This window comes from Agelaius tricolor, unplaced genomic scaffold (assembly GCF_023055355.1).
Source record: "Agelaius tricolor isolate 1412-34295 unplaced genomic scaffold, bAgeTri1.0.p SCAF_4, whole genome shotgun sequence".
In the NCBI taxonomy this organism is placed as follows: domain Eukaryota; kingdom Metazoa; phylum Chordata; class Aves; order Passeriformes; family Icteridae; genus Agelaius; species Agelaius tricolor.
In genome coordinates this window covers 32,371,509-32,396,482 of record NW_027269264.1, presented here as the reverse complement: position 1 = coordinate 32,396,482, position 24,974 = coordinate 32,371,509, and the positions used below count along the sequence as shown (strand labels likewise).

General features: G+C 38.6%; 1 protein-coding gene across 8 annotated transcripts in view; it reads left to right on the top strand.

The window, feature by feature from the left end:
* Positions 1-24,974, top strand: part of DOCK8 (dedicator of cytokinesis 8) — an 89,938-nt gene that overhangs the window by 24,241 nt on the left and 40,723 nt on the right. For 7 of the 8 annotated variants that reach the window (XM_071425146.1, XM_071425144.1, XM_071425150.1 and 4 more), the window contains 15 exons: positions 2,330-2,401; positions 5,721-5,844; positions 6,588-6,803; positions 7,202-7,287; positions 8,435-8,501; positions 8,754-8,903; positions 9,523-9,603; positions 10,432-10,591; positions 11,188-11,330; positions 11,566-11,659; positions 12,798-12,960; positions 20,073-20,190; positions 21,873-21,943; positions 22,631-22,769; positions 24,281-24,382. In XM_071425146.1, coding sequence (XP_071281247.1) covers positions 2,330-2,401; positions 5,721-5,844; positions 6,588-6,803; positions 7,202-7,287; positions 8,435-8,501; positions 8,754-8,903; positions 9,523-9,603; positions 10,432-10,591; positions 11,188-11,330; positions 11,566-11,659; positions 12,798-12,960; positions 20,073-20,190; positions 21,873-21,943; positions 22,631-22,769; positions 24,281-24,382 — 1,786 coding nt within the window. The remainder of the gene's footprint in view (positions 1-2,329; positions 2,402-5,720; positions 5,845-6,587; positions 6,804-7,201; positions 7,288-8,434; positions 8,502-8,753; positions 8,904-9,522; positions 9,604-10,431; positions 10,592-11,187; positions 11,331-11,565; positions 11,660-12,797; positions 12,961-20,072; positions 20,191-21,872; positions 21,944-22,630; positions 22,770-24,280; positions 24,383-24,974) is intronic. The other variant, XM_071425145.1, reaches the window with a different exon arrangement.

Genomic DNA, 24,974 nt, shown 5'->3' with positions numbered 1-24,974 from the left:
AGTTTTCTGATGTGTTATTAGAAAGGCTATGCAATGTATACAAAATACACTTCAGGGACTATTTCACTATAAATGTGAAATAGTAGAACTCCAAGACCTGTGGAGTTTTGCAAGGAGTAACAGCGAGACAATATGAAGCAGCATTTAGCTGAAGCAGCACCATTTAGCCCCAAACTGCTACATCAGCAGAGATGGCTAACTATACAGTGTGTTTGGGATGGGGGCTGGCTCCTTACAGCGTATCCAGGAAATGAACAACACAGACTATATTCAGTGCTGTGCTGAACTGCCATGCTGAGGGACAAATTGGCTTCATTTACATTGTCTTGGCCCACAGGGTAGACCTGCATCCCCCTCTGTTCCTGCCAAAGTTGATACATGCTGCTCTAATTTTTACCAGCCAGCTGTTCAAACTAGAGCCCTGTATAACAGAAGTATTTGTTCAGTGTTTTCTGCCCGACACACCAAATACAATGAGGCTAAGTGGGAAGCACAGTTTGTGTGATTTTTGCCAGCTGTAGACTAGTTGAGAATCCTCTCTCTAAGCAAGGTTTCAGTCTGCAAGTTTCTTCTTGGCCCAGTGCTTCTCTCAAGGAGAACAAAGACAGATGTAGAGATGAGATGCCATGCTAGGTTACCTGAGAACTCTTTGAATCACACAGCTTCTAATATTTGCAGAACCCATGATTTTCAGTTGAAGTTATTTATAGAAAAGTCCCAATCTTTACAAGGTATTCTTGTTTTTTTCTGTGGATTTGAGAGAGAATGGATGTGGGAGACAGCAAATGGGATTTTTTTGCTTGAAGTAACCTTTGTTTAAACAATGGACAAAAATATTGAAATAATTATTCAACTTTTGAAATTACATCTAAAATAAGGCCATTTCTTACCTCTTTCCAAGGTTATTTCCCACCATGCCTGATGTTTAAACCAGCAGTTACCTATTTGTTTTTCCAGTAGAAGACCATGCAGGCTCATGCTGTAAAATCAGTTTTAAGCCTGATTTGTGCCACAAAGTTATTACATGTTCTATAAGGAGTCTGTGACAAAGCTCAAATAGTCAGTACCAACAAATGTGCTTTCAGCAGATTTTTTTACAGCAGCTTGCCACTTAGCCATTCACATTGATATAATTGATATTGGTGTTTTTATAGAAAATCCTGATCAAGAGTGCCAGGATGTGTTAGGGAGGATGAGAACACAGCAGGGGCATGAACCAAGGATGGGCCTGCAGGCAGTGCAGTCTTTGATGTTTCTGTGTGCAGAGAACAGGAAACAGGTACCACCAACCAAACTGGGTTAATGTGCTGCCTGCCAGCAAACACACCTCCCACCTGACCCAGAGGCAGGAGCCACCAGAGGCAGGGGCACTCGACAGCCTGGCATCAGCCAAGGCTCTGTCCCACTGTGCCCACACAAACCTGAAAAAGCTGTTAGCTGGCCTTGGAAACCAGTTGCAAATCTCTCAGGAGTTCTATGTGGAAAGTGCTAAAAATCATAATACCTTTCACCCGTTCCTGTATTGAATGTGTATCCTACCTACTCTTTTACTCACTTGGATTGGAGAATGCTAAAAATTATTTTGGAACAGGTCATTAAAATTTTTAAGAATGGGCATAGGGGAATTATGCCACAGCGTCATGATGTGAAGTTCATGGGACATTGGCTGAAAGACCTGTAGTTCCAAATAGTATCCAGGCTATCAAGGAGCACTGACAACCCCCTTCATTAAAGAAGACTTATTTGAAAAAAAGAAAATGAAATTATAATGTATTCTTAGAACTTAAAGTTTTATTATGCTATCTGATTAGAAGCTTTTTAAGCTTCAAGTTCTAAACTTTAAGTTCTAAAGGGGGTCCCTTTTTAAGATTTTCTTTGTTTCTGTGGGAAGAGAAAATTGCCCATACATAAAAACTCGGTATTTGCAAGAGTCCAGGAGCTGAGGTCTCTAAAAAAATATTTCTATATCTTGAGACTTGTTATCAAGTTTTGAAAATCACAAGGTTGGTTATGTTGTATAATTTATTTAATTTTACTATATTTTATAGCAATGTCACTCTTATGTTTATAAATAGATAGTGTAGGAAGTGGTTACCTCTTCTCTGTTAAATGTATGCTTGTACGTTTATCAGCACAGTACCAAAAACCTGCATAAGGGAATTCATGCAGTACAGAGGATTTTTTTTAAACCTCAAACAATAGTTTAGCAGTAAAATAAATACACAGGAGAGGACTAACAGAGAGGCCTTTATCTGACTAGCATGTTTAGATAAATTTGTTTGTCCTGAAAGTATGGCTTAGGAGCTGAAATATGTTGCTTTTTCCACAGGGTTGAACTAGACTCACACGTCAAAGACTGTGTTCAGACTTACATCCGTGAGTGGCTGATTGTGAATCGAAAGTAAGTAAAATAAAATAAAAAATACATTTCATCTTACTTATCAGAGAGGAGATGTTTGCTCTTATAAGTAATCCTAAATTATTATGATTTTAGTCAGTGATTGAAGGTGAGAACTGACTTTTCAGTAGTATAAATAACCATATTGTTTTGTTTGAGATGGTGTGCATTGCCAAATACTTTAGCATCTGCTTTTTAATTATCAGGCTGTAAATGGATGAGAAGTTGATGGGAAGAAATTCACATCAACCCTCTGTAGCGATGATTTATCTTAGTCAGGAAAACTAGTACTGTTTGATCCTACTAAAAGGAAAGATAACAGGGATAAAGATTATATTTGCATGCTTTTCTCCTATTCATGCCCTGAAAATTCAATATGATTTGATTTCCAAATGTGTCTGAAAACTCAAAGATTATGGCCTTTCCCAGCAGTGATTGTGTTCATACGATTATCCATGTTATACCCAAATTTACTATTTTATATCAGTAAATGATTTCTGCACTTGAGCTCAGTGTAATTCAACACAGAGAGTTGGGCCTGTAGTCATTATAAGTGCTTCATTTCCTTTAGTCTGGTTCATTATATTTTAATTTAATTTTAATTTTATTTTATTTTATTCTGTCCTATTCTGTTTCATATGTAAAATGTGAAGGGGACTCTCAGTCAGTGCTCTCTGTTGCAGGATGTCTGTTCCCAGACTCTTAGGGGAGTCTGTGGGATGTCTTGCCTCCTTCCCTATCACCTCATCCTGTTCTTCAGAAAGAGGTTTTTGGAGCTCTGTTTTGTCCATAGCACTTCCTCTTCATCCACTCCTGCACTCATGCCCAGCTCTTGAAAAGCAGAAGGAGCAGCAGGTGGTTGAGTGCTGACACATTTGCTGCAATTTTGTTGTGCCTCTTCACTCCATCTTGTTACTCTGTGTTTTTCTGATGGACATCAGCAGCCAGTTGGGTTATGGGTGCCTTATGGGTTTACAATGGTGATTGCAGAGAAATTTGCACTGTTTAACTGTGCAACTTGTGCTCCTCAGTGGAGCAGCTACTGGGGGTTATTAAGCGACTTCCTCCAGGGGTGCTGATGAAACTGATTGAATTCTCAGAACTGCTCTGCAGTGAGTCACTAAAAGTAGGCTAGTGGGTTTTGTTGGCTCTCCTCCCTCACCACTCAGAGCAGAGCACAGCTCTTTCACACAGCGCTGTTCTGTATGCTGTAAAGAGCCAGTGTGCAGCTTTGTTTGAGCACAGGAGAAGGGAGTAAGCAGTAAAGTAGGTGAAGTGAAAAATAGAACATGGCTATTTTTGCATTTGTGTGTGCTGGTAGAAGTGTGAATGGAGCCATAGAAATGTACATATGTGGAAGGTTTTGCTGAGTGTTTTACTGTTTCATTAATTCGGGTGAGGTAAATTTGCATTCAAAATATTCATTGAGCAGTTGACTCTGTGGTAAACATGATGGTGGACTCTGCCAGAGAACTGAGCTTTGGCAGCTGTGGCTAGCAATGCCAGCAAGTTATTAAAAATTGCAAAGAACAAACCACTACGAAATATGCTGCAGTATCACATAATCCAGTGATAGATTGATATTGGGAATCTCATGTTATGCTTGGACAGCTTTTTTTTCTTTAAAAAAAAAGTGTAAGCAGAAGAAAAGATATCAAGAGAAAAATGAGAAAAAAGTAATTGTTTCCATTGTTTTGAGGAAGGCTGGAAAAACTGTAGCTGCCTGCTTGACAGATGTTATAGAACAGGTTGCTAAATATATTGTCTGGTGAGCTATGGGTGAGACAAGTGTGTGAGTGACTTTGATCCACTCATGAATGTGAAGGCTCAGAACAGGAGATTGAGGAGTCTGCAGTGAGTGGCATGAGCAGAGGTTATCCTCAGGCCCCAGGGTAGAGAGGTATGTGGCAGAAAAGCTGGGAACAGCTGGAGTACATGTGGCCTTGCAGGAGGCTGCATGGGTAGCTTGTTCCTGTGCCTATTTCTCTTTTCAGTTGTCCTTTGGGTTTTTTCCTCATCTCATTTTCTTAATTCAGTGTGTGCCCATTAAATTGACATGTGTATTAAAACCATGGTTTGCCACTTGGTGAGTTTTAATTGCTATAATGCTTTTCAAAATAAATAAGTGGTATAAATAAATATTCCAGGAGTAGTTATGGGGAAAGGCATCTTTAGTGTAGTTTTCACACCACAGGGAAAATGTGAACTCAAATGATTAATTTCTCCATTAATCATTTGTTTGCCACCAGAGGCAGTGAAAAAAAAATCTATACAACCTTTTTTGGATTCTTAAATGTCTTAAAGTCATGCAGAAATTTCTGCCTTCCATTCTGGATAATTACAGTGGTTCCAAAACAAGGTCACATCCAAGGAGAGCTGGGATTGTCTTTTTATGACCAGTTTTCATTGCAGTGAACTGGCAAACGATTAAAATGCAAACAATTAAAATTAAAACACATCAGAGCATATAATTCAGTTACTCCCAAAATGTAATAAAAAGGTGTCTCCCTGATCAATAATTGCTTATTGTGTCTTCTTTATGAAAGTACTCAGATGCTCAGTCATTTCCTTGGGAGTATCACAGAAAGGAAAATGAATGAAGCAGGATGTTGTAAATGAGGAGATTGATTGCAAAAAAGACTATCACAGGATTTAGCAAATTGCATACTAAAGTGAAAGAAACAGAGCTCTGGATGCATCTAACGCCTTTTTTTCAGGGTACCTGCTGGTTTTTTTTAATCTGCCTCATAAAAAAGTAACTTGAAATTTCAGAAGAATTTTTCAAAGCTGCCAACCTGGAGGGTTACATTGGGGCATAGAAATAGCCCTCTTCAAAACCAGGCGTTTTTCTGGAAGTTGTAGATTGTTGCATGCGATTAGCTTGGCATACAAGCTAGGTCCTGGATAAGAGCAGTAAGAGATTTGATGTATATAATTGAAGAGGCCAGCCAAGAGATAAGTGATCCTGATCCGTGTTCTTAAGGTCACTGAAATAATCACCATGTCTGATGAGGAGATCAGAGCAGATTTTGTACCTAGGTCAGGTTTTCCTGCTGTCTTAGACCTATACTCTGTAGAAAAATTATCTGAATTATCTTTTTTTTCCTTTTAAACTGTTCTTAATATACATTATAGAGTCACAATGGTGCATAAAACATGTTAAAATTGTGAAATGTCAGGTTTTATATAAAAGCTGTGCTACACTGCTTTTTGCAGAACAATCTTTTCAGTTTTTAAATAATTTTTAATTTGTCTTTTCTGTTTTATTTTCCCTTAACACTTCCTCATGTTCTCCTGACCTTCTTGGGCTTCTCCATAAAAGAAACCAAGGGAATTCAGATACTTGTAGCCTGAAAAACAAGGGATCCCGAAAAGATTTTCACAAAACACTTCAAAAACAAACATTTGAATCAGAAACATTGGATTCTGGCGATGCAACTTTTCAGGTACATTTTCTTCACTTTGGGAAAAGTGATCAAATACAGCAGTTTCCCTCAAAAGAAGCATGTGGTGTGACTCCCCCTGAGTGTTGTGTGCAGTTGTGCTCACTGCAGTATAAGAGAGATAGAAAGCTATTGAAGAGCATCCAAAGGACGGGCACAAAGCTGGTGAAAGTCCTTGTGGTGGAGCCGTATGAGAAGGGTCTGAGGTTGTTTGGTCTGTTCAGGCTGAAGAAGAGAACACTGAGGGGACACCTCATTGCAGTTCACCTTTTCCTTGCAAGGGGAAGAGGAGGGGCAGGCACTGAGCTCCTCTCTGTGGTGACCAGTGACAGGACCCACAGGAATGGCCTGAAGTTGTGCCAGGGAAGGTTTAGGTTGGATAACAGGAAAAGGTTCTTCACCCAGAGGGTGGCTGGGCACTGGAACAGGCTCCCCAGGGAAGCGGCCACAGCACCAAGCCTGACAGAGTTCAAGAAGCTTTTGGACAATGCTCTCAGGCACATGGTGTGATTCTTGGGGATGGTCCTGTGCAGGGCCAGGAGCTGGACTCTGTGATCCTAGTGGATCCCTTCCAACTCAGCATATTCTGTGATTCTGTCATCTGTGATGGCATCAAGCAGAGCACCATGCTGGCCATTAGGCTTCACAGCAGAGGAGGCGTTAAAATACCCTCTGCCAGCTCACCAAGAGCCATTCTGTGACACCCTGGTGCCCAAGCCACACCTTGCCATTTTCCTGTTTTCCAGCAGGTGGGACCCCAGCATGTTCCTGCTGTCCCGGAGGAGACCTCGAGGACGAGCGCGGCCTGCTCGGACCCGGAGCTGCGCAGCCTGCAGCCGGACCCGCGGCTGGAGCACCTGCTGCGGCACGCCAGCGCCGAGGAGTTCGAGCGGCTGAACGAGGAGGCACGCCGCACCAACAGGCACCCCGAGCTCCTCGCCCTCTACCCCGCCGTGGATGAGGTGAGCCGGAGCCCGGCTGTCCTGCTCCCCTCTCCCAGGTGGCTGTCCCAGCGTGCCCGAGGTTAAAGCCGCACCACAGCAGATAAACGCTACACTGCTCTCAGTGTGGGCCAAGCCATATCATGGTGATACGGCTATGTCAGGGCATCACCTTTTGTAGCAGCTTGTACTTGGGGTCCACAACTGTAAATATTTGGTGTAAATGCCAGTTAGGGGTCAGGAATGTAAATATTCAGAAATAATAAATCTGTTTCCTTTCATCTCTGGGGACATAAACTGCCCACTGAGGGGGGGAAGATGCTGGTCTGTAGCAGTGGCTCAGCTACTGTCATGTAAATGTTTTATGCAAGTGTGTAAATTTATAGTTGTTTTAATTAAGTATGATTGTTTAATGATAGGAAGATGTAGTGGAGATACGACCAGTGCCAGATCGCCCAAAGGAACATCTGGGCAACAGGATTTTGGTGAAGCTGCACACTCTGAAGTAAGTAATCCTTCACAAGAATTGCTCACCATTTCTGAGTTCACAACAGTGTGCAGCTGCACACCTTGTTGCACCACCATAGCTATCCCCTACAACAGCATTCACTGCTCAAGTGTTCTTTCTTAGTGTAGCAGAGAATTTTTTCTATATCCATCTTTACAGAAATCTTTAGCATGCCAGGATGAAAAAGAGTTGGGAGTGAACCCAGATTATATACTTAAAAAAAAGAAGAGGTGATTGATGTCCTATGCACTGCTGGACTTTTGTTGTGGTTTAACCCCAGCCACCATCCAAGCCCCACACAACCACTCGCTCATTCCTCCATCAGCAGGACTGGGGAGAGAATCAGAACAGTAAATCTGGAGAACTCATGGGTTGAGACACGGACATTTTAATAGGGAAAGCAAGTGGCACACAGACAAGCAAAGGAAAACAAGGAATTAACTCGCTAGTTCCCAATCACAGGCAGGTGTTCATCCATCTCCAGGAGAGCAAGTCCACATGTAATATGACTTGGGAAGACAAATACCATCAGTCCAGATTTCCCCCCTCCTTGCTCATTTTACCCCCTATTTGTATTCTGAGCATGATGTCACATGACCTGGAATATCCCTTTGGTTATTTGGGGTCACCTGTCCTATCTTTGTCTCCTTCCAGTCTCCCATACACCCTAGTCTCCTCACCAGCTGGAGGAGTACCAAAAGCAGAAAAGGCCTTAGTTTTAGGCAAGCCCTACTCAGCAACAGAAATATCTTTGTATTATTAACCCTGTGTTCAGCACAAATCCAAAACCCTAGCCCCACTCTGAAGAAATTAATTCTCTCACAGCTAAAGCCAGCATAACTTCATAAACAGAAAAAAAAGAGCAATGTATGGTAATTTTAACCAATCTCTGAGACCATCTTCCTGTCAAATTTAGAAAATACATTGCATGCAGTCTACTACCCTTCTTTTCCTCTCAAAATCATCTAATATAATGCACTAATAAAAAAAATCCTCAAGACTTTGAGAGAGTTGAGGTCTGGAGCTAAGTATTTCTCTGCATTTTAATGAAAGTGCCAGTCAAAATATAACTCTTCCTTTTTTTCTTATGCACCGCCATATGACTGCAGTATCAATCAGTGTCTTGTGTGTCTTTCCCTAACAGGTTTGATATAGAGATAGAACCTTTGTTTGCATGCATAGCTCTCTATGACATAAAAGAAAGAAAAAAGGTAAGTGTATATACAACATTTTTGTTCACTTGGCCTGGGTTTTTATCTTCAGAGTAGCAACTTAGGAAAACTTACACAAAACTTGCTACTTTTTTACACACACAGTCTGATCCAGGATTCTTGCTATTGAGTCAGCCACATTATTGCAATTGCTGATTTTGTAGTTGTAGTCACAGATTTTGACTTGCTTTAAAGTTAAATTTTAGGCATTTTTGCTTTACAACATGTTTTAACCACTTTTTTCTTTTCAAGATCTCGGAAAATTTTCATTGTGACCTCAATTCTGATTCATTAAGAGGATTCTTGCGTTCTCATATACCCTGCATTGACTTGTCTACTCAGGCAAGATCAGCAATATTTTCTGTCACTTATCCCTCACCAGATATATACCTGGTAATAAAGGTATGTTACAGTACTACTTTGACACCATTCTGCCTATTCCTGTTGTCTGAGCTCATGGAACTGACAAACATGGCTTTTGTCTAGATGAGATGAATTATGACAGTTTTTGATAGTAGTATGTGAGCAGGTGTCCAGTGGTATAACTCATTTCAAGCTACAAGGTTATATTACTATCCCATGTGCCAGTTCTACTAAGTACGTAGAATTTCCTATCTCTGCCTAAGGGAAATCAAAAATATAGTGAAATAAGACATTTTCAAAAATTTTATTTACATTCTGTGGAGGTTTTTTGGCATCACTTTTGTGCACTTTGCATCATTTTATTTGCTTAATTCTGAGACTGAGTTAGCCTGAACCACTTAATTTGAAATGCGTTAATTATCCTTATTTCAGTGAAAATGTGGTAGTAAGTGATTGACTGTGTTGTCACATATATATTTTCTGCTTTCTAACAGATGAAAACTAGAAGGTTTAGCATCAGTTACTCCATAAAGACAGTTTTAAGAAATTATATACAGTTATATATCTAGGCGAGCTCTTTCAAATTGCTAGAGAAACAACATGTTACTATTTGGATGACATTTTTTCTTTAATCATCTTATTGTATTGCTTTTTGTAGATAGAAAAAGTGCTTCAGCAAGGAGAAATCGGAGACTGTGCAGAGCCCTACATGGTTCTTAAAGAAAGTGAGGCTGGCAAGGTAAATAAATAACTGTAAAGAATATTTAGATCAAAACATGCATGCTTAAAACAACCAACCAAACAAACAAAAACAACAGACAAAGAGCCGACTGTTTGAAATAGGATGAAATACCAAAAACACTGGAGGAAAAGGTGGTTAGATCATCCATTGTGCAAGCAGTTTGATGTCTGTGACTGACAGAAAGAAATCAGGAGAAGGCAAGGTGCATTATTGTTACTGACCCCTTTGGAAATCAATTCTGACGCAGTCTTGAGTCATGAAGCAGATGGGGGTGAGCAAAGGAAATGAGTGAAATGTAGAATTAGCAGACATACTTGTACCTCAGAGACATGCTGTTGGTTTGGATGGGCAGATGGCCTGTTGTAGTGTGCAGCTCTCCCATTCAGTACTGTTGTCCATAGATAATGTGAGTTCTGTTCAAGAAATTCACGGTCATTTACCTCCCTGGAACACACTGACAGTGTTTGCTGTGCTTCTACATGTCTCACCTTTAGACTATTGCTTTCAATAGAATTTTTTTTCTGTATCTGATGAAAGAAGTAGAACCTGCTAATGTTTCATGGTGATTGCTCATTCTGGATTTGAATATTACTACAAAAAGACTGGCTTTCTACATTTCTATAATACAAATGAACTCATTGAAAAGAAATTGAAGTGAATGTACAAATCAAAATAGCTACAGTTCTGTCTATGATGTAGCAAGAAAATACAAGATACCGATGCAAATTATTTACTGAACTGTGAATATGTAACTTACATTTTTGTCTATGGTAGCATTGCAATAACTGACCTCTTTTGAAACAGCCAATATTTTCTTTGTTTCAGACAAAAGAAAAGATTGAAAAACTGAAAGCACAAGCTGAATCCTTTTGTCAAAGGTTGGGGAAATACAGAATGCCATTTGCCTGGATTCCCATAAACTTAGCAAGTGTCTTCAACTTTTCAACACTTGAACGAGAAATACAAGAAGCTGAAAGTTTAAATGGTACTTGTCTAACTCTTCTAAGTAAGGCAAAATGGCTCTGCAGTAGGACTGGGTATAGGAAACAATGTTATTCACTCTGGCATCAAAAGTGAATCACAGATTCAAACTCATGTCTTGACAGCTTTCCTTTTCAGTCCTACAGACACTTACAAATTAATTGTGCTCTCTGTTTTCTCTGCATATTTATTTTTATGTCTGATAAATATTCTTTCATGGTTTAGGCCCAATTTTCATTGAACACTGGCTTTGTAGAAGTAAAATTTCCTTTGCCCATGGGGTTAGCTAGCAATACTGAACAATCAAGATACCAAACGTATCAGTTTGGTAGGCAGGACCATTGTTCAATATGCTTTATAACCCATGAACTAAAAATTTAAATAAACATTTGCTCTGCAGAAATAATGCCACTTTAATAGGTGTGTCCTAGTATTCCACTATTTCACATAGTCGGAAATAAAAGAAGCAGAATGTTTTAGTTGCTCTATCCTCTAATGTTGGTGAGATTTTTCTGTGGTTTTCTAGTGTATTCTGGGAATCTTTGTCCTGCAACAAAAAGTAAAAAACAAGATGATGATGCATTTAATTTCTCTTTGAAGGGAAAGGTTCCAGTAGTGACAAGAAGGCAACACTGCTGCAGGCAAGAAGGCTTTCTGAGAGAGGTTTCATGTCAGAGGATAACTATCCAGCATCAAACTTCAAAACAATGCCTCTGACCACCTTTACCACCTTCTTTAAACAGGTACTGGATTCTCTTTAGGTCTGATTTCATAAGACATTTTTTTATCAATGTAATATGAATTGTGTTGGGAAAAGCTACCAGTTATATTTGTGTGGGGATAGAGAGACAACTGCAGTCAAGTAAATAGTAATCCACTTGCTTTGGATGCCTTAAGGACATGGTTCACTCCTGCATCTTTTGTCCATGTTATGAAGTATTGTTACAAAGATACTGATTTTTGTCTTTCTCTTGGTAGGAAGGAGACAGGCTCAGTGATGAAGATCTGTTTAAATTTTTAGCTGATTTCAAAAGATCATCTTCCTTACAAAGAAGAATTAAGACTTTACCAGGTACATAATTAATTTTGGATGGAAGTTGTTATATGTATTTTTCTCCCCTAAACTATTCTGTAAATTCTGAACCCAAAACCTATTTGACTTGGGTTAAAAGCCTATAGTATGTGCTATTGTGGAACTTCCTGGGTTTCTGGTGTCTACCTGAACACAAATGCTTTTGAATTTTTTTTTTTCTGCATGAAAGAGTATGGAAATTTAGATTTAGTTTAATATTTTAAAATTATTTCTTTTTCTCCCTAATTTACAGTGTACCTACTGGATATCTTTTGTTATTATTCAAACCATTTGAAGACAGTTCTTTACAGCAAATTTCAAGGATCCTTGCTACTTCCCTGCAATGCTTTGAAATGGTTCATATTTTATAGAGAGGTTAAAATGTATACACATTTCATCTTAGCTTGATGTCAGTCAGCATTAGTTAACAAAGAAGAGAAGTACAGGCAGTGTTTAGCTACTGTCAAACACCTGACCAGCTTAATTTTTCTTTTCAAGTAAATTACAGTTCAACCTCTTCTGCATTGTGGAGGAACCTTAAAAAATATGAACTGAGGACAAAGCTGTTTTTCCTTTTTAGCAGATTTCCAGAAATGACAAGTCTGAGCTCCACAAACGGTATTAACTTTCCACAGCAGAGAATTTCTGTTTGTAGTGGGGTAAATGTTATCAGTACTAACTGTGTAACTGCTCACCACAAAAAGCCTAGGTTTCCTGGTGGGTGGTGCCTACTTTGCCAAAGATTAATCCCAGCAGAATCCTAGGGGAGGGGGAGTAAGATAGAACTGTATTAGACAGCACACCTTTTGTTTGTCTCCCAGACAAATGTTATGTTACTTGTGCGTGAAAGACACTAGAACATTGACCAGCATATAATATTCCTTCTTTCTTTCTATTTTCTTTGAAACAGTACAGGGTAGACAAGAAGCTCTGTGTTGCCCTGATTGTGACTGGGTTGTATGTAGGCTACTTTTTCTGTATCTTTCTGTACCTATTATTTTCTTCTCATGCAGCCCAAGAACCAGTTCTTTTTTCTGCACCATTGCTATGTAACCTTACATATTGTTTCAATTTTTCTTTTATTATAGACTGATAATTTTTTATATTTTTGTTAATATTTTGTGATTTGATTTTAAAGGAACTCTTAAAGTGGAGATTTCCCCAGCTCCAGAAAACATTGGTTATTGTCTGACACCAGAACTACTCCCACTGAAGCCATTTTCAGAAAACCGTAATCGCCCTCACAAAGAAATTTTGGAATTCCCAATTAGAGAAGTGTATGTTCCCCACACCATTTATAGGTAAGAAATAACATATATTTTTAACATTTCTTTGAAAAATGTAATTCAGATTTTTTTTCAGAAGTAGAAACTAAAAATATTTTTTTAAAAGGCTAAACACAATGTGTTGGGCTGATGATTTCATCTTCCTAGCCATTACAAGATAAAATACCTGCACAATATTCCATAATGAGTTTACTAATCTAATTGTGTTGTCTTTTGATAAATTTTCTATAACATTAAAAAAAAAACTCCTTTAACAATTGTCATTGATTTGGCATCTATCTATCTATCTATCTATCTATCTATCTATCTATCTATCTATCTGTTCTCTTATGTGTTTGCTTGGTTTTGGGCTTTTTTTTCCAGTAGATTTTATTGTAGTTTATCTCTTCTGGTAAATTTTTATGCTCAGTTGTTTCTATTGTTAATTTGAGTCATCTGAGTATCTGAGGAAATAATGTGTTGCTCTGTGAACTTTTCAATTATGAATGAGCACTCTACGCTATGTAATTTAATTTCTTTAAATCTGTTCTGTTATGATTGTTTCAAGGTGATCACAGTAGTCAGTAGCATGCAAGTGAGCAATTCCAATAATTTATTTCTTAATAATCTGGAACATGTGAAAGTCCTATAAGAAATTAACAGCAGAAGAATATGTTTCAAGATGTTTGTGCAGTATTTCATTGCTAGTGAGTGGTGTTATGGTAATAGCTAACAGTAATTCTGTTGGGTGTATTGCAGTAGTATAGATACAGAAATAACTTGAAATAATGACTTTCATCAGATCATTGTGTTAGTCAAGACAAGGGAGCTTCTGACAATGATAGTAGATGGTGCTATTCTAAGGGGGATTTCTGATCCCTAAAACAGTAGCTAGATACTGTATTGTGTTAGTGGAAAAAATAAGAAATTGTTGTGGCTACCAATAAGGAATCAAAGAATGAAGGCACAGAATAAAGCGATGTAAAGCTTACTCGTTTCTTGCAGTAGAAATTAGCAAAGAGCCAGCTCTCCCACCTGCTCACCTGACCCAACCCAGGAGGACAGAAGAACGAGACTTGTGGTTCTGTACAACTCAGAACTGCCCCATGGCAAACTAATTTATTCTGGGGAGATGATCCACACCTTCACAGTAAACTAGAGATCTGTTTGGCTGTTGGTGACACCTGGATTTGTGTCTCAGCTTTACAGGAAAGCGAAAAGGAAGTGGCAAAACTTATCTTACAATAACAACTTGCAGTGTGGTGTCAGCAGGAAATAAGTAAGCCAGTTTGGCTATAGCCTCATTAGAAGTTTTGGAGGCGTTACTCCTGAGCTCTGCCATAATTCAGTGGTATTCAATCTCCTAAAGACAGCTCACAGCACCAGTACACTAAAATGCAGAGATTCTTCTCTGTGTATCAAAGATAGAATTGGATGGTGGTAGAACTTTAATGCAGACATTTCTATAGGGAAAATAGTTTTTATAGAATTGAAAGTGGAAATGTAAATGAATGTGAGCCAAGATGCCTTTTTTTAGTTTAATGAAAAAATAAGACAGAATTTTAACTTTCCTACTCGTTGTCTGGCCCCAGTAAGTGTCAATTCCAATGTGCAATCTTGCAGTGTCTAAACGTTTGGTTTTGACAAAAACTATTAGCAACTACTGTGTTTCTGAGCTGTAACAGTTGAGTCTGCACAGAATATTCTCCCTTTAGTTCTCATCAGGTTCTCACTTCTGCAACTAGACATAATAAGTATCAAAGCCACCATGCCAACAATTAACTTGTGCTTCTCCTAAAGCAAATTTGGGTGTCTCCACACTATCCTTCTGTTGCCAGGGTGTCTGTATTGAATACATACATCCACATTAGAGGAAATGCTTGCTATCACTCAACAGTCACATTTTTTCAGCAAGGGTTCACATCTTACATGCTTAACCTTTCATTTTAAATCTCCATTTTGATTTTCACCCTAAGTAAAAGTCATGGCAACAAGACAAAGTAGGATTTGGTCAGTCTAACTTGTAATAATGAAGACAAGTTCTATAAAGAATAGTTGCCTTCATTAATCTTTACATTAATTAGCGAATCAATGGTAATCACACAGCTGACATACATAGGTGATGTAGGCCAATGAACATCTAGTCCAACTGTAACCTGGCCATGCCAAGTCCACCACTAAACCATGTCCCTTAAGCTGCACATCTACCTGTGACTGCACAACTTCCCTGGATAGCCTGCCAATGCTTGACAGCCCTTTTGGTGAAGAAATACATCTTAATATCCAATTTAAAGCCCCCTGAGCCTCCTTTTCTCCAGGTTAGACCCTCCCAGCTCTCTCAGCAGCTCATCACAGGACTTATGCTCCAGGCCCTTCCCCAGCTCTGTTGACCTTCTCTTTGGACACACTCCAGCAGTTCTGTACCCTTCCTAAAGTCAGGGGTTAAGAAATGCACACATAATTTGAGGTGTGGCCTCACCAGTGCTGAGTACAGGGGAACAATCCCTGCCCTGCTCCTGCTGGCCACACCATTGCTGGCACAGGCCAGGATGCCATTGGCCTTCTTGGCCACCTGGGCACTGCTGGCTCCTGTTCAGCTGCTGTCACCAGCACCCCCAGGGCCTTTTCCTGTGGCAGCTTTGCAGCCACTCTGCCCCAGCCTGTGGCACTGCCTGGGCTTGCTGTGACCCAAGGGCAGGACCCAGCACTGGGCCTTGTTGAACCTCACACCACTGGCCTGGGCCCATGGTCCAGCCTGTCCAGACCCCTCCATGGAGCCCTATGATCCTTTGCTTAATTTAACTGTCATGTTAAACTCATGGTGAATGCAATTTTGAGTCTGAGATTAAACTAACCCATGAGGAGTAACTCTGAATTTGTAATAGAGCCAAATACAAAGTGTTTCATGTTATTTTATTCCCTTTCTTCTAATCCAAAAAGTAAAATCATGCTGTCTTACTTAAGCAATTTGATAGTATTTAGTCATAGATGTGAGTCATGGCTTGCTAGGGCCTTAAAGGTGATTTAATGTTTTCTAATTTTTGGATATAAGTCTGCAAACCATTTTTTTTTCACTAGTGCTATACATGTAGACACTGGCGGGGGGAGGTTGTCTATGGTATTTCAGAGGAATGAATTGTTGATTTTTTTGCTTTGGTTTGGGTTGGGGTTTTTTTATGTTTTTTGTTTGTTTAAAGGTTTTTTAGTTTTTTGGTTTTTTTAAATAGATTTTTCCTTTGTGAAAGGAAAAGTGGAGCCTTCTGTTATAGTCTTTGAACTCAGGTCTTGCAAGCTTTTTTTTTACTGGTGTAATGCCATTATTTTAAATGATGCTATTTCTGATTTATGCCAGAGAGATCAGCCAGCCCACTTTCTTTGTGCACTGTGAAATTGAGCACTTCTTTTTGTTGTGTACTTACATTTCTTTAATAAAAATATTTCCCTGAAATTGTCAAAACATTCCAAGATTTATTTCTTTCATACCCCTCTATTTTTAATAGGAAAAATCATATAATTTAAAGTTTGTTTGTCATTTTATTTTCTCATTAAATATAAATGAAAATGATGCTGTTTACTGCCACTATGAAATGTTGGTGCTGAGGAAGAGGGATTTGTCACATCACTTCAGCAGTTACTCAGCTTAACCAGGCACAGGAAGTTCTGTCTGTGTTAGGGGATTTTTGAAGGAAGAGGAAAAAACCCCTTTTCTTTGCGGTTTCATTTTCATTTAATTGCAAACCACTTAGCAATGTTCTCAGACTTGCTGTAGTCTGTAGTGTGAGCTGGAGGCCTATGTTTTGGGGGTAATCATTCCACCCCGTCCTTGACTAGTCTGAGGTGAGGAAAGGTTATTCATAAATAATGAATAACGGTGTCTCACTCCTGTTATTGCTCTCACAGTGCTATTTACTCCTCTCTGCCTCTCTGCCCGTGGAATCCAGAGAGAGCATGTTCGCTACATGTATGAGTCTTCTAAGTGCCCTTTAGTCTAGTTTTACATCTGTCCACCAGCTCTTCAGATGATTCAAAATTTTAGCAACATGAAAAAAATCATTCAAACTATTTTCCAAATTACCCATCCTAAGATACAGCATTTATGACTTATACACATCCTCTTGTTGAAGTTCTGTCACTGTTCTATTTTCCTAGTCAATGGCTGACTAGAATAGGTTTCCATGTTTGGTTAAGCATTTATGAGGTGCTTTTTAATTTTTAACCAATTTTTTTCCTGAAAAACTCCCCACCAAAATTGTGAAAGAATCAACAAATATTGAAAAGTTTAACTAATGGGTTCATGAGCTTTTGTATCTAGTACCATAAGTTTTAAATGTCAGTGTTAATTCATCCATCACTCCTCACCTACAGAACATTCCTGGTTTGTATCAGTAGGGACTACTTGCACATATGTTGAGTTTTGCTCTGTATGGAATTCTCGTCACAGTCATCAGTGAAGAAGCCTACTATTCATAAGAAGTTTGAGAATGTTCATAAGAAGTTCATAAGAAGCTAAGATGCACTTGCTGACACCTCACAGGAGGTGTAATCTAGCAAACAGAAGGATTCTTCTATGTGCACATATGCACAAGCAGTAGTTACAAACACTAAATAAGAATGGTCACAGACTTGAAACTCTGAATAGATTTTATTTTGGCAGAGGATAGGTCTGTCTTGCTTTGCCCATGGGAAGTGATTAAATCACTGCTAAGTCCCATGAAAACGTAGGAAGGTCAGCAAATTTGTATGAGAATTGCCGCATGGTGTCCTGTGCCAGGTTAGGGGGACCCTTAGCTTTCCCAGCAGGTAACTGATTCTGGAATAGTCTCTTACCACTCTTCTGGGTAATTCTCTGACCCACAGAAGCTGTTGGCATCTGTGCCTCACCCTGTTCTGCCCTTTGGGACTGTATTCTCAGGGTGTTCTGTATTCTGGGTGTTCTGCCATGGCTTTTGTAGACTCATGCTGTCCCTTGAATAGCTCTTTTGTTTTTTAAGCGCATCTGACTGTATCTGGAAGTGGAGTCGTGCACTTTCTGAAGGGAGAGTGAGGGGAGAAATTTGATACCAGAAGTATTTGCTGCGACATGTTGCTATAATAGTTCTGCTCAGTGCAGAACCTTGGGGGAGATGCACTGCCTTCTGGAGCCCACCACATCCTTATGTGCATCCTATTTGTCCTGTTATTTAAAAAACAGCAGTAGTTGCTGCCCCAGTGCCCCTGTTAACTGCCGTGTGAAAATGCTCCTTGTCTCTGCTTCCCGTCAGGCTTTTGGACTGTATGGATGGAATGCAGGCAGTAGCACTAAGGCAGGGGTCAGCAGTGGGTTTACAATTCATACCTGTGTGAGGGAACATTTTTGGATCATCATCGCATCTTCCTGCTTTAGATGTCAGCCATCACTTTCATCTCTGCAGGATATCCAGAGTCAGCATTTGCCTCTGTTCTTCCTCGCTGCTGATGGGTTTAATACACATGTAAGCAAGATCCCTGAAACTGCTTCCGCATAAATGGCACAAGCTTTACCTCTTCAGTCCAGTATACTTGCTGGAATCATTATTCCTCGGTTATGTAGTCAGCAGAGAGCTCTCTGTGTTTTTACATCTTTCATCTCAAGTCACTTCTAAAAGTAAAATCCAGTGCTTAGGTACATTATACAGATTTGTGACATCTTGTCCTAGGCTGCAGATTAATGAAGCAATGGCTGTATTATTCAGCCTTCCCTACATGTATTTCTTCGCTTCTGGCAGATGTAGTATTGACAATATCCTTCATTTAATATGTCAGTCCCCCAAGTATAATTCAGTAGAGGTTACCAATATATTTCACTTAGCTCTTTCACTTAGCTTTCCTTAACATGATCTGGAAGAGAATTTGGCAGAGCAAAACTTGTAGATAAGGTAGTAAGGAAAAGAGTGCACTAGTGTGACAGGCAGAAGCACCATTCTGAGTGAAGGGAAAGGCAAGTTAAAACCAATTTCTTTTACTAAGGCATGCCATGTAGCACATGTTGGTTGAAAAGAGTAGCTTGGCCTGTGTAATTGAACGTGTGTCATGTTGCAACACATGGAAATCAGAAGAATAAACCACAGTTTTCCTGGTCTTGGGATATAGTATATGGAAGATGGACTGTCTGACCTAATGACAATATTCTCCAAGGCTGCTTGACTTTTTCAGCTGGTGGTGGTACTGAGGAGACATCTGTGATAAGGAGAGTGCAATTCTGTGTGCAGCTTCTGACTGCCACAGATGAAAAGAAATCATGAAAGTTCATGAGTTGTCTTCATTGTTTCTCACTGAAAGCCAGCATGCTTCTTCCAACACTAGTCTTATTCCTTACACTCAGAGGACAAGCAGTGAGAAACCTATATCAGACGGGAAAACAAGACAGCAAATAGACATAATCATGATTCCAGAATCTGTGTATAATCCATACCTACCTGAAATCTCAGATTTGCCATAAATTTCCCCAGAGAAAAATCTATTAATTTTTTTACTCTTCTATTGGAATTGTACATCAGAAGACCACCTATGCTGTCACATTCCCCACAGAAATTAAAGGTGCTTTTTGTGTTTAGTGATACATTCATGTACAGAAGTTAGTAAACAGCAAAGTATGCTATATTTCAAAGCATTATTACTAATAAGAGGTAGCTTATAGAATTATTGTTTGAAATTTTCCTATTTATATTTACTCAGGTTCATTGATACTGCTTTTTGGTTTGTATAATCCAGAAATAGATGCCTTCTTTTTTTTGCTATAATCTGTGAATGTATGAACTTCAGTTGTTGATATCCCTGTTTTTTATCACCTCTGAGTGATTCTTTCCCCTTTTCAATACCTGATTATTCATATTTGAGAGAGGAACTGCTGTCTCAAGAGATTCCTGCTTTTTATTACATCAAGCAAGGATAATAGTTTGTAACAGAACATAGTTTAGTGTAGGTGAGACCTTAAATATAGGATGTTCTATGTGTCACACCAAGAAATTATATTTTATTTGTGGACTTCTGAAATTGAGTTCTGACAGATCTTTCACTATGTAGATGGAATTGAAGGACCGGGAGAGGAATGAGCAAGGTGCTAATTTGTGCACTTAATTTTCAAACAGGAATGCTTGCCATTTACTAATTCTTCCTTATCTTTGTTCCAGAAATCTCCTCTATGTTTACCCTCAGAGGCTGAATTTTGCTAACCGACTGGCTTCTGCAAGGAATATTACCATCAAGATCCAATTTATGTGTGGTGAAGACCCATCCTGTGCAATGCCGGTAATAAATGCTGAGATTTCTTAGGAGGCTTTTGTTTACCTGCATTCCTGAGAAACCTCTGAAGACAGTAGTCATTATTTACTTCCCATCACCACAACTTCTTGGGAAGCCTAACACAGAGAGCTTGAGAAGCTTTCATTCTCATACTAAAGCAGGGCTGTGCTCCTTACCCACAACAAAAAAGACTTTTTTGTGATTCTAGTGGAACCAGAAGCATGTTGCTCTCTCTTATCTAAATCTTCCTACCCTATTTTCAGAAGAATGACATAATATCACATCAGTATCATGCTGGAATTTCTAAGGGTAAAATTTGCAGAGCTTCAGAGACCTTTTAAGAATGATGTAGTCTGTTTTGCAGGGTAACTCCTCTGTATGCACTGTGTTTACACAAGTGCTGGAAGGTATTACGCTGGAAGGTAAAAATTGGGATCTTCTTTGCCTGAGCATGAATGGATGCACGATTATGCAGTGTAGGTTTCCATGAGCTTTCCATGTTTGAAACACACTGTGTATTAGGGCATACATGTACACTCCTAGCAGAGCAGACAGTCCTATCTGTGTTCAGGTCATTCAACATCTCTCACTGTAAGATCCTCTATTCAACTTTACCAAGCTTCAGAGGCTCAGTTTGACGTGTTCCAACCCAGATGCCTGCTTCAGCCCAAATTTTTTTTTTTATGTTTTCAAGACATTACTGTTGGCTACTTGAGAATGACATTGAGATGAAAATCTGTGATTTTATGTGTTGGAGAAGGAAAACAATGAGTGGAAATATTATGTTGAGGAAACTTTAGTCCAACAATCTGTTGGACCAAGGACTACAACCCAACCAGCCTTTATCAGTGTGCTGACATTGTTTAGTATATACTTCACAGCCTCACTCCACATAACCTGTGGACCTGAAATCAGAGCATCAGTAGTGTTTCCCAAGCTACATTTCTTCTAGAGCTAGAGCTGTGCCATGTGAATGTAACACCTTCTTTTACACAATACTGCATTGTTGGTTTCCTTAAACTCTGCCTGTGTTATAATTAGGTTTTGACAAATGGTTAGGACAGACACAGTTCATCTGTCTTCTCTCTCCACCGCAAGTGATCTGCCTCTCAATACATATATAACAGCACGCACAATGCAGAGATTCTTGTCTAAGCTCATCTCCCAGGGCTACCTTTAAATTATTTGATTTCAAGGCCTTACCATAGACATGTATCTTAGGAAAGCAAATCTAGCACCAGAAATGCCTATTTTTCTTCATTGATTTTAAAGGGACTTTGGACCTCCAAGGTAAGGTGAGATGTATCTCACCTTGAATGTGCAGGTTACAACTGGAAAGCAAAACTCCTAAAAATACTTTTTATTTAACTTTTTAGCACTTAGATAAAGGCAGTGTGACAACGTGTAAGTGGCTTACCATAACTTTTTTCCTATGATTCCTAAGCTTTTAGTTCATGACTAAAGAATGTGATGTGAGGTAGTCAGTGACTTAGAAATGTCTGCTCCATTTTCCTGGTGTTTTACCCTGAATGGAGTGTAGGGAAGGTGCTTGGTAGTAAGACATTTATGCCAACAAGCTAAGATAAAACTGAGGAGTCATTTTAAATTTTTAGGTACTGTCTTAAAATTTACACAAGATGATGACTAATAAGTGCTATGGTCCTGATTTTCTCTTCTTCTTAATGTAGGTAATTTTTGGGAAATCTTCAGGTCCAGAATTTGTCCAAGAAATATACACAGCTATCACATATCATAATAAGTAAGTGTTGTTACTATCTATTCATATGACTTAAGAAGTATTAATCATGATCTCTCTACGTAATAGTTACCCTACATAGTTCATCAAGGAATGCCATTTTAAACATTTATGTTTTGTGCAATTTATGGTATCTTATTTGGATTGCTACATTCATTTGCATAAGTGGCTGTTGTAGAAGCGACCTTCACTTTTCTTGTTTGAAGCTTTTTAGTAGTTGAGAATATTCCTACTGTGATGATTCAGGAGCAGGAACAAGAAGCAGCACAACTTTTAAGATCATTAACTTCAATGAATTCATAGATCCAAAGGAGCTGAAGGAACATTCTTGTTCTCATAAATGAAAACTTGGGATTTAGGATTTGTAGAATACTTATGCAAAAATCCAAAACAGAGATTGAACCTAGAGATAGGTGGAAGCTGAATCTGTCCAGCCGATACTGTCTGTTTTCTTCTGATTCAAAGCTGTAGATTGTTCATAAATATGACTTCCAGATTCATAATGCATAAAAATATTTCAAGTTCATAAAAATGTGTGTGTGTGTGTATATATATACTTTGTTTGATTCAGCTCTGTTTTCAGAATTTATCTGGTTTTATAACCATAGCACCTAAAAGCCATCGGGCAAATTTGCCTCTTGCTCATTCTTACAATTACCTCGGGAATGTGCTTGGCATTTTTTTTAACAGATCCCCTGACTTTTACGAAGAAGTGAAAATTAAGCTGCCAGCAAAACTCACAGAGAAACACCATCTACTGTTCACATTCTATCACATCAGCTGCCAACCAAAGCAAGGAGCATCTGTTGAAACCCTCCTGGGGTATTCAGTAAGTTCCATGTGGTACATAAGAGTGGGTGTGTGTGGGTGCATGTATGTGCATGTCTGTGTGTCTCCCGTGCAAGCTCTCTGCTTGTCAAGAATTTGGTCATTTATTCCTTTTCTGGTTATGGCAATACATCAAAACCAGTGGAAGATCTTAGTGTGAATTCATAGAAACTATATGCCGCCTGAGATGTGTTACATCCTCATCCTATAATTTTACTGTTTTAACTGTCTTTAAACTTATTGAATTCACTTGAATCAACCGAAATATGCACCTAAATATTTGCAACAACAATGCCTTATAGCATGTAGTCTCATTCTTTTAGATCCTATTTATTGAAAAAAAAAAAAGCCTAAACCATACATAATTACAATTATTACTGTTACCATGTCCATACATGAGGTAATAGCTAATGTAATATTTTCATTTAGATTTTACATGGCACTTCATTTCTGCTCTAAATTGTCTTTTATCCACATAAAAATTTAAAAACCAGAAAGACTCTAAAAGCTAAAAGTGAATTCTCTTGCCTTCTTTATCTTCATGTTGAGACTAGAATGTCTTAGATTAAGAAATACATGTTGTAGCATAGTCTCTCTGACCTTTTTCTTTATCAAACAGTACTTTTTACTGGAGAAATTTTCATATAAAGGGAAATAATTGAGGATGACGTTTTCAGATTTGAAAACATCCTACAGCTTTGGTCAGCAATTGAGATGTGGAGCCAGACAAGTACTTTCCATGAAGTACTTTCCTATGAAGTTTGGGAGGCCGTTGTGTTTGTGTATTTTTGGTTGTTTGCTTGTTTGTTTCTTTGTTAGCTTTTGGAATTTTCAAACCACAGTACTGAGAATCCTTTCAAATGGGCTTTCTTTTATGGGCAGTTATAGTCCCACCAATGTCAGTGAGATTGTTAAGAAATAAATTAGCTCAGGACCAAGATTTGACATAGGTGTGGACTTAATTTTCAAGTTTCTGTTCATCTAATTACAAAATGTTTCTGCCCTGTGATATTCAAATGCCCATCCTTTTTCAGACTTGAATAAAAAATTAAATGTGCGCAAATATCAATGCAGGGATATGAAAAGTCAGACTGGCATGGTAACCACAAGGAAGATGTTCAATTTAATTCCAGCAAAACTTTAGCTGTTGATTTGCTTCAATAGCAAGAATCAGTGTATTCAAGATACATGAATTTTTAAATCAAAACATGGATTCCACAAAATCCTTCTGATAGGATTTATTAGAAAAAATGTGTCACACATGAGAAGCTTTGTGTTTGTTTTCTTCAAAAGAGATGGTTTGTAAAGTAGTCTTATACATTTTTCTACAGTAGCTATCAGCTATCTTTGAATTTAAAATACAAAGAAATGACTGTTGAATGGGTTAGACCAGAGAAGCTTAGGTCAATATCTCATTTGTTGTTTTGTTGACTGTATCTAACAAATTAAATAAATGGGTCTAATCATATGTCATCAGGAATATTGCTGTTGTTTTCTCTTCATTTGTTTCAGTGGCTGCCAATTCTATTAAATGATCGTCTTCAAACTGGACATTATAGTCTTCCTGTTGCATTGGATAAACTGCCTTTACACTATTCAATTCACTCGCCTGAGGTAACAAACAAAATTATTAAAATATAGTATTTTCCTAATGTAGGAGAACAGCATAAGTGTTTTACAAACTAACATTGCTGTCTGCTGTTAAGCAGTGCCTCCTTTTTGTTCTTTAGAAGGGGAAAGTCAAGAAAAGTGTTGTTGTTGTTGTTATTGTCACTGGTGTTAATATTTTATATAACTATACTGTTTTTTTAGAAGTTAGCTATGCAAGAAAAGTCTTGTGAATTGTCTAATCAGGGATACATTTGTTTCAAGAGTGTCAAGGCAATAATTTGATTTCTTCCACAGGATAATTTGGTTTGGGTTTTTTTTCTGTGACTTGTGGGAAGGGGAGTAGAAATGGAATCAGGTATTACTGGAGGAGAAAACTGCTCCCAGTAAACATGGCATGTAGGAAATTTGCACCACATCACCACAGAATGCCTTTGGCAATGCTTTGACCAGGAAATTATAGCCTTAACAATATCCCATCAGAAGATGTATATTTACCTGGTCTGTGCTAGACATCCAGCTGAAATTGTCTAAATTTCCCTGTTCAGTGCATCAGCTTCTGTACAAATGTCCATGACAACAAGGAGATGCTTAGCTG